General features: G+C 41.7%; 1 protein-coding gene across 1 annotated transcript in view; it reads right to left on the reverse strand.

Annotated features, from left to right (window-relative positions):
* Positions 1-13230, reverse strand: part of CIZ1 (CDKN1A interacting zinc finger protein 1) — a 177227-nt gene that overhangs the window by 70888 nt on the left and 93109 nt on the right. Inside the window, exon 7 of the mRNA XM_053695793.1 lies at positions 10902-10945. Coding sequence (XP_053551768.1) covers positions 10902-10945 — 44 coding nt within the window. The remainder of the gene's footprint in view (positions 1-10901; positions 10946-13230) is intronic.

Genomic DNA, 13230 nt, shown 5'->3' on the forward strand with positions numbered 1-13230 from the left:
ATCTTTAACAGGTCTTCTACACAATGTAAGAACGCCTGTCTCTTTATTTGGTTTGAGGATAAGTGAGACATGTGGAACCTTCCCCTTGGGGGTAGTTCCCTGAATTCCAGGAGATAACCCTGAGAAACTATTTCTAGCGCCCAGGGATCCTGAACATCTCTTGCCCAAGCCTGAGCAAAGAGAGAGAGTCTGCCCCCCACTAGATCCGGTCCCGGATGGGGGGCTACTCCTTCATGCTGTTTTGTTAGCAGCGGCAGGCTTCTTGGCCTGCTTACCCTTGTTCCAGCCTTGCATCGGTTTCCAGGCTGGTTTGAGTTGTGAGGCATTACCCTCTTGCTTAGAGGATGCAGAATTAGAAGCCGGTCCGTTCCTGAAATTGCGAAAGGAACGAAAATTAGACTTATTCTTGGCCTTGAAAGACCTATCTTGTGGAAGGGCGTGGCCCTTTCCCCCAGTGATGTCTGAAATAATCTATTTCAATTCTGGTCCAAATAGAGTTTTACCTTTGAAAGGGATGTTAAGCAATTTTGTCTTGGATGACACATCCGCTGACCAAAACTTTAGCCAAAGCGCTCTGCGCGCCACGATAGCAAACCCTGAATTTTTCGCCGCTAATCTAGCTAATTGCAAAGCGGCATCTAAAATAAAAGAGTTAGCCAACTTAAGTGCGTGAACTCTGTCCATAACCTCCTCATATGGAGTCTCTCTACTAAGCGAGTTTTCTAGTTCCTCGAACCAGAACCACGCTGCTGTAGTGACAGGAACAATGCACGAAATGGGTTGTAGAAGGTAACCTTGCTGTACAAAAATCTTTTTAAGCAAACCCTCCAATTTTTTATCCATAGGATCTTTGAAAGCACAACTATCCTCGATAGGAATAGTAGTGCGTTTGTTTAGAGTAGAAACTGCCCCCTCGACCTTAGGGACTGTCTGCCATAAGTCCTTTCTGGGGTCGACCATAGGAAATAATTTCTTAAATATAGGGGGGGGGGGGGGAACAAAAGGTATGCCGGGCTTTTCCCACTCCTTATTCACTATGTCCGCCACCCGCTTGGGTATAGGAAAAGCGTTGGGGTGCACCGGAACCTCTAGGAACTTGTCCATCTTGCATAATTTCTCTGGAATGACCAAATTGTCACAATCATCCAGAGTAGATAACACCTCCTTAAGCAGTGCGCGGAGATGTTCTAATTTAAATTTAAATGTCACAACATCAGGTTCAGCTTGTTGAGAAATTTTTCCTGAATCTGAAATTTCCCCATCTGACAAAACCTCCCTCATGGCCCCTTCAGATTGGTGTGAGGGTATGACAGAACAATTATCATCAGCGCCCTCCTGCTCTTCAGTGTTTAAAACAGAGCAATCGCGCTTTCTCTGATAAGTAGGCATTTTGGATAAAAACATAATTTATGCTTACCTGATAAATTCCTTTCTTCTGTTGTGTGATCAGTCCACGGGTCATCATTACTTCTGGGATATTATCTGCTCCCCTACAGGAAGTGCAAGAGGATTCACCCAGCAGAGTTGCTATATAGCTCCTCCCCTCTACGTCACCTCCAGTCATTCGACCAAAGACCAACGAGAAAGGAGAAGCCAAGGGTGTAGTGGTGACTGGATTATAATTTAAAAAATATTTACCTGCCTTAAAAAAACAGGGCGGGCCGTGGACTGATCACACAACAGAAGAAAGGAATTTATCAGGTAAGCATAAATTATGTTTTCTTCTGTTATGTGTGATCAGTCCACGGGTCATCATTACTTCTGGGATACCAATACCAAAGCAAAAGTACACGGATGACGGGAGGGATAGGCAGGCTCATTATACAGAAGGAACCACTGCCTGAAGAACCTTTCTCCCAAAAATAGCCTCCGAAGAAGCAAAAGTGTCAAATTTGTAAAATTTGGAAAAAGTATGAAGCGAAGACCAAGTTGCAGCCTTGCAAATCTGTTCAACAGAGGCCTCATTCTTAAAGGCCCAAGTGGAAGCCACAGCTCTAGTAGAATGAGCTGTAATTCTTTCAGGAGGCTGCTGTCCAGCAGTCTCATAGGCTAAACGAATTATGCTACGAAGCCAGAAGGAGAGAGAGGTAGCCGAAGCCTTATGACCTCTCCTCTGACCAGAGTACACGACAAACAGGGAAGACGTTTGTCGAAAATCCTTAGTTGCCTGCAAGTAGAACTTGAGGGCACGAACTACATCCAGATTGTGTAGAAGACGTTCCTTCTTTGAAGAAGGATTTGGACACAAGGATGGAACAACAATCTCTTGATTGATATTCCTGTTAGTGACTACCTTAGGTAAGAACCCAGGTTTAGTACGCAGAACTACCTTGTCTGAGTGAAAGATCAGATAAGGAGAATCACAATGTAAGGCTGATAACTCAGAGACTCTTCGAGCCGAGGAAATAGCCATTAAAAATAGAACTTTCCAAGATAACAATTTTATATCAATGGAATGAAGGGGTTCAAACGGAACACCCTGTAAAACGGTAAGAACTAAGTTTAAACTCCATGGCGGAGCAACAGTTTTAAACACAGGCTTGATCCTAGCTAAAGCCTGACAAAAGGCCTGGACGTCTGGATTTTCTGACAGACGCCTGTGAAACAAGATGGACAGAGCTGAGATCTGTCCCTTTAATGAGCTAGCCGATAAACCCTTTTCTAAACCTTCTTGTAGAAAAGACAATATCCTAGGAATCCTAACCTTACTCCAGGAGTAATCTTTGGATTCACACCAGTATAGGTATTTACGCCATATCTTATGGTAAATCCTTCTGGTAACAGGCTTCCTAGCCTGTATCAGGGTATCAATAACCGACTCAGAAAAACCACGTTTTGATAAAATCAAGCGTTCAATTTCCAAGCAGTCAGCTTCAGAGAAGTTAGATTTTGATGTTTGAATGGACCCTGAATCAGAAGGTCCTGTCTTAGAGGTAGAGACCAAGGCGGACAGGATGACATGTCCACTAGATCTGCATACCAAGTCCTGCGTGGCCATGCAGGCGCTATTAGAATCACTGATGCTCTCTCCTGTTTGATTTTGGCAATCAATCGAGGAAGCAGCGGGAAGGGTGGAAACACATAAGCCATCCTGAAGTTCCAAGGTGCTGTCAAAGCATCTATCAGAACCGCTCCCGGATCCCTGGATCTGGATCCGTAGCGAGGAAGTTTGGCGTTCTGGCGAGACGCCATGAGATCTATCTCTGGTTTGCCCCAACGTCGAAGTATTTGGGCAAAGACCTCCGGATGAAGTTCCCACTCCCCCGGATGAAAAGTCTGGCGACTCAAGAAATCTGCCTCCCAGTTCTCCACTCCCGGGATGTGGATTGCTGACAGGTGGCAAGAGTGAGACTCTGCCCAGCAAATTATCTTTGATACTTCCATCATTGCTAGGGAGCTTCTTGTCCCTCCCTGATGGTTGATGTAAGCTACAGTCGTGATGTTGTCCGACTGAAACCTGATGAACCCCCGAGTTTTTAACTGGGGCCAAGCTAGAAGGGCATTGAGAACTGCTCTCAATTCCAGAATGTTTATTGGCAGGAGACTTTCCTCCTGACTCCATTGTCCCTGAGCCTTCAGAGAATTCCAGACAGCGCCCCAACCTAGTAGGCTGGCGTCTGTTGTTACAATTGTCCAGTCCGGCCTGCTGAATGGCATCCCCCTGGACAGATGTGGCCGAGAAAGCCACCATAGAAGAGAGTTTCTGGTCTCTTGATCCAGATTCAGAGTGGGGGACAAATCTGAGTAATCCCCATTCCACTGACTCAGCATGCACAATTGCAGCGGTCTGAGATGTAGGCGTGCAAAGGGTACTATGTCCATTGCTGCTACCATTAAGCCGATCACCTCCATGCATTGAGCTACTGACGGGAGTTGAATGGAATGAAGGACACGGCATGCATTTAGAAGCTTTGTTAATCTGTCTTCTGTCAGATAAATCTTCATTTCTACAGAATCTATAAGAGTCCCCAGGAATGGAACTCTTGTGAGAGGAAAGAGAGAACTCTTCTTTTCGTTCACTTTCCATCCATGCGACCTTAGAAATGCCAGAACTAACTCTGTATGAGACTTGGCAGTTTGAAAGCTTGAAGCTTGTATCAGAATGTCGTCTAGGTACGGAGCTACCGAAATTCCTCGCGGTCTTAGTACCGCCAGAAGGGCACCCAGAACCTTTGTGAAGATTCTTGGAGCCGTAGCCAATCCGAATGGAAGGGCTACAAACTGGTAATGCCTGTTTAAGAAGGCAAACCTTAGATACCGGTAATGATCTTTGTGAATCGGTATGTGAAGGTAAGCATCCTTTAAATCCACTGTGGTCATGTACTGACCCTTTTGGATCATGGGTAAGATTGTCCGAATAGTTTCCATTTTGAACGATGGAACTCTTAGGAATTTGTTTAGGATCTTTAAATCCAAGATTGGCCTGAAAGTTCCCTCTTTTTTGGGAACCACAAACAGGTTTGAGTAAAACCCTTGTCCTTGTTCCGACCGCGGAACCGGATGGATCACTCCCATTAATAATAGATCTTGTACACAGCGTAGAAACGCGTCTTTCTTTATTTGGTTTGTTGACAACCTTGACAGATGAAATCTCCCTCTTGGGGGAGAGAATTTGAAGTCTAGAAGGTATCCCTGAGATATGATCTCTAGCGCCCAGGGATCCTGGACATCTCTTGCCCAAGCCTGGGCGAAGAGAGAGAGTCTGCCCCCCACTAGATCCGGTCCCGGATCGGGGGCCCTCGGTTCATGCTGTCTTAGGGGCAGCAGCAGGTTTCCTGGCCTGCTTGCCCTTATTCCAGGACTGGTTAGGTTTCCAGCCTTGTCTGTAACGAGCAACAGCTCCTTCCTGTTTTGGTGCAGTGGAAGTTGATGCTGTTCCTGATTTGAAATTCCGAAAGGGACGAAAATTAGACTGTCTAGCCTTAGCTTTGGCTTTGTCTTGAGGTAGAGCGTGGCCCTTACCTCCTGTAATGTCAGCAATAATTTCTTTCAAACCGGGCCCAAATAAAGTTTGCCCCTTGAAAGGTATATTAAGTAATTTGGACTTAGAAGTTACATCAGCCGACCAGGATTTTAGCCACAGCGCCCTACGTGCCTGAATGGCGAATCCTGAATTCTTAGCCGTAAGTTTGGTTAAATGTACTACGGCCTCCGAAATGAATGAATTAGCTAGTTTAAGGACTCTAAGCCTGTCCGTAATGTCGTCCAGCGTAGCTGAACTAAGGTTCTCTTCCAGAGACTCAATCCAAAATGCTGCCGCAGCCGTAATCGGCGCGATGCATGCAAGGGGTTGTAATATAAAACCTTGTTGAACAAACATTTTCTTAAGGTAACCCTCTAATTTTTTATCCATAGGATCTGAAAAAGCACAGCTATCCTCCACCGGGATAGTGGTGCGCTTAGCTAAAGTAGAAACTGCTCCCTCCACCTTAGGGACCGTTTGCCATAAGTCCCGTGTGGTGGCGTCTATTGGAAACATCTTTCTAAATATTGGAGGGGGTGAGAACGGCACACCGGGTCTATCCCACTCCTTAGTAACAATTTCAGTTAATCTCTTAGGTATAGGAAAAACGTCAGTACTCGCCGGTACCGCAAAGTATTTATCCAACCTACACATTTTCTCTGGTATTGCAACAGTGTTACAATCGTTAAGAGCCGCTAAGACCTCCCCTAGTAATACACGGAGGTTTTCCAATTTAAATTTAAAATTTGAAATATCTGAATCCAATCTGCTTGGATCAGAACCGTCACCTACAGAATGAAGCTCTCCGTCCTCATGCTCTGCAAGCTGTGACGCAGTATCAGACATGGCCCTAGAATTATCAGCGCACTCTGTTCTCACCCCAGAGTGATCACGCTTGCCTCTTAGTTCTGGTAATTTAGCCAAAACTTCAGTCATAACAGTAGCCATATCTTGTAATGTTATCTGTAATGGCTGCCCAGATGTACTAGGCGCCATAATATCACGCACCTCCCGGGCGGGAGATGCAGGTACTGACACGTGAGGCGAGTTAGTCGGCATAACTCTCCCCTCGCTGTTTGGTGAAATTTGTTCAATTTATACAGATTGGCTTTTATTTAAAGTAGCATCAATACAGTTAGTACATAAATTTCTATTGGGCTCCACCTTGGCATTGGAACAAATGACACAGGTATCTTCCTCTGAATCAGACATGTTTAACACACTAGCAATAAACATGCAACTCGGTTACAATCTTATTTAACAAAAACGTACTGTGCCTCAAGAAGCACTAAACGATTAAATGACAGTTGAAATAATGAACTGAAAAACAGTTATAGCATCACTCTTTAAAAACAACACAACTTTTTAGCAAAGGTTTGTTCCCATTAGTAAAGTAACACTAATTAAATTTTAAACATAAAAATTACAGAGCAACGTTTTAAATCACAGTCACTATATAAGTCTCACAGCTCTGCTGAGAGAATCTACCTCCCTTCAAAGAAGTTTGAAGACCCCTGAGTTCTGTTAGAGATGAACCGGATCATGCAGAAAATACAACAGTAACTGACTGGAAATTTTTGATGCGTAGCAAAGAGCGCCAAAAACGGCCCCTCCCTCTCACACACAGCAGTGAGAGAGAAACGAAACTGTCATAATTAAAACAAGCAAACTGCCAAGTGGAAAAATAATGCCCAAATATTTATTCACTCAGTACCTCATTAATGCAAACGATTCTACATTCCAGCAAAAACGTTTAACATGAAAAATACCTATTAAAAGGTTTAATGTACTTTTACAGAGTAATTCCGGTGAAATACCATCCCCAGAATACTAAAGTGTAGAGTATACATACATGTTCATTATAACGGTATGGCAGGATTTTCTCATCAATTCCATTCAGAAAATAAAAACTGCTACATACCTCAATGCAGATTCAACTGCCCGCTGTCCCCTGATCTGAAGTTTTTACCTCCCTCAGATGGCCGAGAAACAGCAATATGATCTTAACTACTCCGGTTAAAATCATAAGAAAAACTCTGGTAGATTCTTCTTCAAACTCTGCCAGAGAGGTAATAACACGCTCCGGTGCTATTGTAAAATAACAAACTTTTGATTGAAGTTCTAAAAACTAAGTATAATCACCATAGTCCTCTCACACCTCCTATCTAGTCTTTGGGTGCAAGAGAATGACTGGAGGTGACGTAGAGGGGAGGAGCTATATAGCAACTCTGCTGGGTGAATCCTCTTGCACTTCCTGTAGGGGAGCAGATAATATCCCAGAAGTAATGATGACCCGTGGACTGATCACACATAACAGAAGAAATATTTGCTATGGAGTTATCCATTACAGCCGTTAATTGTTGCATGGTAATAAGCATTGGCGCGCTAGATGTACTAGGGGCCTCCTGTGTGGGCAAAACTGGTGTAGACACAGTAGGAGATGATGTAGTATCATGTTTACTCCCCTCATCTGAGGAATCATCTTGGGCAATTTCATTATCTGTGGCAGTACTGTCCTTACTTTGTTTGGACGCTATGGCACAATTATCACACAAATTTAAATGGGGAGACACATTGGCTTTCATACATATAGAACATAGCTTATCCGAAGGCACAGACATGTTAAACAGGCTTAAACTTGTCAATAAAGCACAAAAAACGTTTTAAAACAAAACCGTTACTGTCTCTTTAAATTTTAAACAGAAAACACTTTATTACTGAATATGTGAAAAAGTATGAAGGAATTGTTCAAAAATTACCAAAATTTCACCACAGTGTCTTAAAGCATTAAGAGCACACCAAATTTCAGAGCTTTAACCCTTAAAATAACGGAACCGGAGCCGTTAACCCCTATACAGTCCCAGCTATAGCCTTTGCTGAGACCTAACCAAGCCCAGAGGGGAATACGATACCAATTGACGCCTTCTAGAAACTTTTCCAGCAACTTTCAGATCCTCACACATGCATCTGCATGCCCTGCTCTCAAAAAAACAACTGTGCAGTAATGGCGCGAAAATGAGGCTCAGCCTACAACTAGGAAGGCCCCCTGACTGGAAAAGGTGTCTAACATAGTACCTGCCGTTTAATAAACGTTCCCCAAGTTTATAAATGTGAATTTTCAGCATAAATATGAATAAAATGCCCAAATAAAGCAATCGATTTAGCCCATAAAAATGTCTACCAGTTTTATAGCCCATATTAAGCCCTTTATTCTTTTTGTTTGACTAAGAAAATGGCTTACCGGTCCCCATAAGGGGAAATGACAGCCTTCCAGCATTACATGGTCTTGTTAGAAATATGGCTAGTCATACCTTAAGCAGAAAAGTCTGCTAACTGTTTCCCCCAACTGAAGTTACTTCATCTCAATAGTCCTATGTGGAAACAGCAATCTATTTTAGTTACTGTCTGCTAAAATCATCTTCCTCTCACAAACAGAAATCTTCATCCTTTTCTGTTTCAGAGTAAATAGTACATACCAGCACTATTTTAAAATAACAAACACTTGATAGAAGAATAAAAACTACATTTAAACACCAAAAAACTCAACCATCTCTGTGGAGATGTTGCCTGTGCAACGGCAAAGAGAATGACTGGGGTGGGCGGAGCCTAGGAGGGACTATATGGCCAGCTTTGCTGGGACTCTTTGCCATTTCCTGTTGGGGAAGAGATATCCCACAAGTAAGGATGACGCCGTGGACCAGACACACCAATGTTGGAGAAATACTATGTATGTGGCCTTAAAGGTCTTTTTTTATGATTTATTTGTGTTTTAAGATGTTTAGGGTATAACAATTAAGTTAAATGCCCCTGTAGGGTATAGACAAAAAAGGTTTTATATATACCTGTGTATATATATATATATATATATATATATATATATATATATATATATATATATATATATATATATATATATTATAAAAGGAGTATGTTTTTATGTATATTAAGCATGGGTTGAAATATTTATTAAGAATGTAATAAATAGATATGTTTATTTGTACCCGCATGTATTTTGTACTGTGTATTTATATCTGTATGTTGCTCTATGCAAACTACATACTAAGAAATGGTGGAATATTTTAACAGCTTATTATTAGCAATGTACATGAGTGATTAGCGTTTTTAGTGTTTTTTAAGAATGTGGATCATTTTTTCCTTTATTAGGGTTTATCAGAAATGAAGGAGTTAAATGATTGCGATGTTTAAATACTGACAAAGAAGAGTGGGTATGCCTGTAAAGAAGTAGGGAGGAGCCCTATGAAATGGCTCAGGGATGACCACATAGTGACACTACTATGCATTCTTTCAGGCACCCGGAAACGCTGTTTTATTTTAGAAAGGTTTTTTCTGTTAAAGTTGTCTGCACAGCCAGATTGCACAGAAAACGTTGACTTCTGACATCATTTCATCGGAGGATTGAGTGACATTTGGAACCAGATTCTGTGTACAGGACAGAGGGTGGCTGTATGTGAAACCGCGGGCTGACAGATTTTCATATACACTTATAAGACCATACATTTTGAGGGCTTTTATTGCGAGTACGCCTCTTTTTTTTAATCTACACATTAAAGGATTCATCTGTATATACTTCACTTAGATTAGTTCTAAAACCTAGAAGAAAAATCATATTTAACTGTTGGACATAGTATGGCCTATTTTAGCTGTGAATAGAATGAGTCATAAAAGCCAGTTTCTTCTGATCAGAAGCTTACTCAGTAGCAGAACATAACTCATACCACTTGTCATGAAGGACTTGTGATTTTAGGGTGTAAGGGGTTAATTTTCTTTGCTTCTTCTTCTAAGCTATTTACAACCCTGCATCAGAAATGTCAAAGAACCACTGACTTTTTATCTGACCCAATTCAACAGGATACAGGGGGTAATTAAAGCCTTTGCACTACAGTGATTTTTATGCCCCAAAGACAGAGACAGAAAAGTGTCTCCAGCAAGACACAGGTTTAAGTCAGAGGTGATACTAGTATATCCTGGAACATGTTTTATCACATATATGACACTGGATGATAGAAATAGGACAACCGTGTCATATTTGGTATCAAACTAACCCTCATGATGTCACAAGGGGATTCCCTGTGTTTATAGGGTTTATATTTCTTCGGGGTAAAGTTGTAGGTTCTGTAATATTTTCTCCTTTTGCTGTGTGTAATTTTATTTGTTAACATATTTTTCTTATATAAATGCACTTTAATTAAAGTTTAATCTGAAAGTCTGCGGTTTTCCTTAAGATTTCCCAGGGGGTGGCAGCTGAGAAATAGTTTAGTGTGGATAGCATTAAAGGGAAGGTTGGGGTATTTTTTTCTAAGTCTAAAACAGACAAGTTAGTGTTTGTTAACCCTTGCACCCACTGAACTAAGTCACAGGCTTGCCTGGAGTGGTTAGACAGTGAGAAATTGGTTAAAGGGATACTAAACCCAATTTTTTTATTTCATGAGTCAGATAGAGCATGAGATTTTAAGCACCTTTCTAATTTACTCCTATTATCAATTTTTATTTGTTCTCATGCTATCTTGATTTGAAAAAGCAGTATTGTAAGCTTTAGAGCCAGACCATTTTTTGTTCAGCACATGGGTAGCACTTGCTGATTTGTGGCTAAATGTAGCAAACCAATCAGCAAGCTCTACCAAGGTGCTGAACTAAAAAATGGGCCGACTCCTAACCTTTTATTACTGCTTTTTCAAATCAAGATAACATGAGAACAAAGAAAAATTGATAATAGGAGTAAATTAGAAAGTTGCTTAAAATTGCGTGCTCTATCTGAATCATGAAAGAAAAAATGAGGGGTTAGTATCCCTTTAAGGTGGAAATGGTCTGTTAACCCTTTCTGTGCCAAACAAGTGACTGGTGCAGGGTTGGTAAACCACGTAGTCACACCACTAATGCTTCTCAAGGGAAAAGAGCTCAACAGTAACTCTTAACTTACCGCCTACTGGGGTGTCATCCTCGGCTGCAGCAGTCTGAGAGTTGCTAAAACAACACAAAGTAACATATTATTGTGGTGTAAACAATAAGCCCTTTTGTAAAGATCCCTAAATACTGCAACACAAACTATGCCTGTGATTGTTACAGAATCACTAAATATCAAGTACATTAAAAAAACTAAACATATGCTTACATGATAAAAAAAATTCTGTCGGAATGATGGTCCACAGTCCTCCAAAAAATATGGGATATATTTCCCAGCCACTAGGAGGAGGTCAAGAACCCATATAAGAGCTTTAAATCCCTCCCACTGCCCTTCTCTCTTAGTTTAACGTATAGCCGAGTAGAGAATAGGAAATATATAGGTAGGAAAGACAAAGCAGGGTCTGTAGAGACGTCGTTAGAACTGTCACCCAAACATTGAAGTGGGCGTGGCCTGTGTACCATTATCATTCCGAAAGAAAATAATTTATCAGGTAAGCATAAATGTTTTCTTTCGTAAAATGCTGATGGTCCACATTCCTCCATAACATATGGGATTAATACCCAAGCCAATGGTCCATGTTGCGGAAAGGGTGGGACAATTTTACTGGCAGTTCTTATTTAGCCGACACTGCGGCCTAAAGGACTTTGCCAACTGCTGCTTGTGAAGAAGCAAAAACATCAAAGTGATAACATTTGGAAAACGTAAGCAGAAAAAACAATACTGCAGCTTTGTAAATCTGCTCCAAAGATACATCATTTTTAAAATCCCAGGAAGTTGCAACTGCCCTTGTAGAAGAGCTGTGAGACACTTAGGAGGCGACTTTACCGTCACCAAGTAAGCCTTGTGAATCCAGTGCCTCAGAGAATGCTTCAAAGCCATTTTGGAGTGAAATAAAGTTATACAATGTGCACCATGCATAATAAATACTTTTTCCTCATAACAACATGTTCCCTGCCTAACCGGAGTGTCCTCTACTGAACTGAGCAGCTAGGGGTTTTCTTAAAGGGCCAGGCATCTATTTTCTAAAAAGTGCCATAAATATTTCCCCAGAGCTGCCAGAGGGCTGTGAAGGGCAACAGTGTTACTTGGCTATGTCCCTGATAAGAATAGGATAGGTAGGGATCATAAAAAAGAAAATAAGTATTTCAAGAGTAGAGCAGTTTAAGTCCCCTGGCTTTGCTGTACCTGTGTCAGAGTAGCCTCTGGGATTTATCCCACTTACCTTACACAGCACCCCTCCACTGGCTTACCAAGCATCTCAGCTATGTCAATACAGCTGCAGCAGTATCTAGTGCAGGTATCAAGTACCGCAGGGGATTGCAGTAGGAAAAATATAATTTATGCTTACCTGATAAATTCATTTCTCCTGTAGTGTAGTCAGTCCACGGGTCATCCATTACTTATGGGATTATATCTCCTCCCTAACAGGAAGTGCAAGAGGATCACCCAAGCAGAGCTGCTATATAGCTCCTCCCCTCTACGTCATATCCAGTCATTCGACCGAAACCAAACGAGAAAGGAGAAAACTATAGGGTGCAGTGGTGACTGGAGTTTAATTTAAAATTTAGACCTGCCGTAAAAAAAAGGGCGGGCCGTGGACTGACTACACTACAGGAGAAATGAATTTATCAGGTAAGCATAAATTATATTTTCTCCTGTTAAGTGTAGTCAGTCCACGGGTCATCCATTACTTATGGGATACCAATACCAAAGCTAAAAGTACACGGATGACGGGAGGGACAGGCAGGATCTTTACACGGAAGGAACCACTGCCTGTAGAACCTTTCTCCCAAAAACAGCCTCCGAAGAAGCAAAAAATGTGAAGTGAAGACCAAGTTGCAGCCTTGCAAATCTGTTCAACAGAGGCCTCATTCTTAAAGGCCCAAGTGGAAGCCACAGCTCTAGTAGAATGAGCCGTAATCCTTTCAGGAGGCTGCTGTCCAGCAGTCTCATAGGCTAAACGTATTATGCTACGAAGCCAAAAAGAGAGAGAGGTAGCCGAAGCTTTTTGACCTCTCCTCTGTCCAGAATAAACGACAAACAGGGAAGAAGTTTGACGAAAATCTTTAGTTGCCTGCAAATAAAATTTCAGGGCACGGACGATGTCCAGTTTGTGCTAAAGTCGTTCCATCTTTGAAGAAGGGTTAGGGCACAATGATGGAACAACAATCTCTTGATTGATATTCTTGTTAGTGACTACCTTAGGTAAGAACCCAGGTTTAGTACGCAGAACTACCTTGTCTGAATGAAAAATCAGATAAGGAGAATCACAATGTAAGGCCGATAACTCAGAGACTCTTCGAGCCGAGGAAATAGCCATTAAAAACAGAACTTTCCAAGATAA

The sequence above is a fragment of the Bombina bombina genome, chromosome 12, assembly GCF_027579735.1.
Source record: "Bombina bombina isolate aBomBom1 chromosome 12, aBomBom1.pri, whole genome shotgun sequence".
Lineage (NCBI taxonomy): Eukaryota > Metazoa > Chordata > Amphibia > Anura > Bombinatoridae > Bombina > Bombina bombina.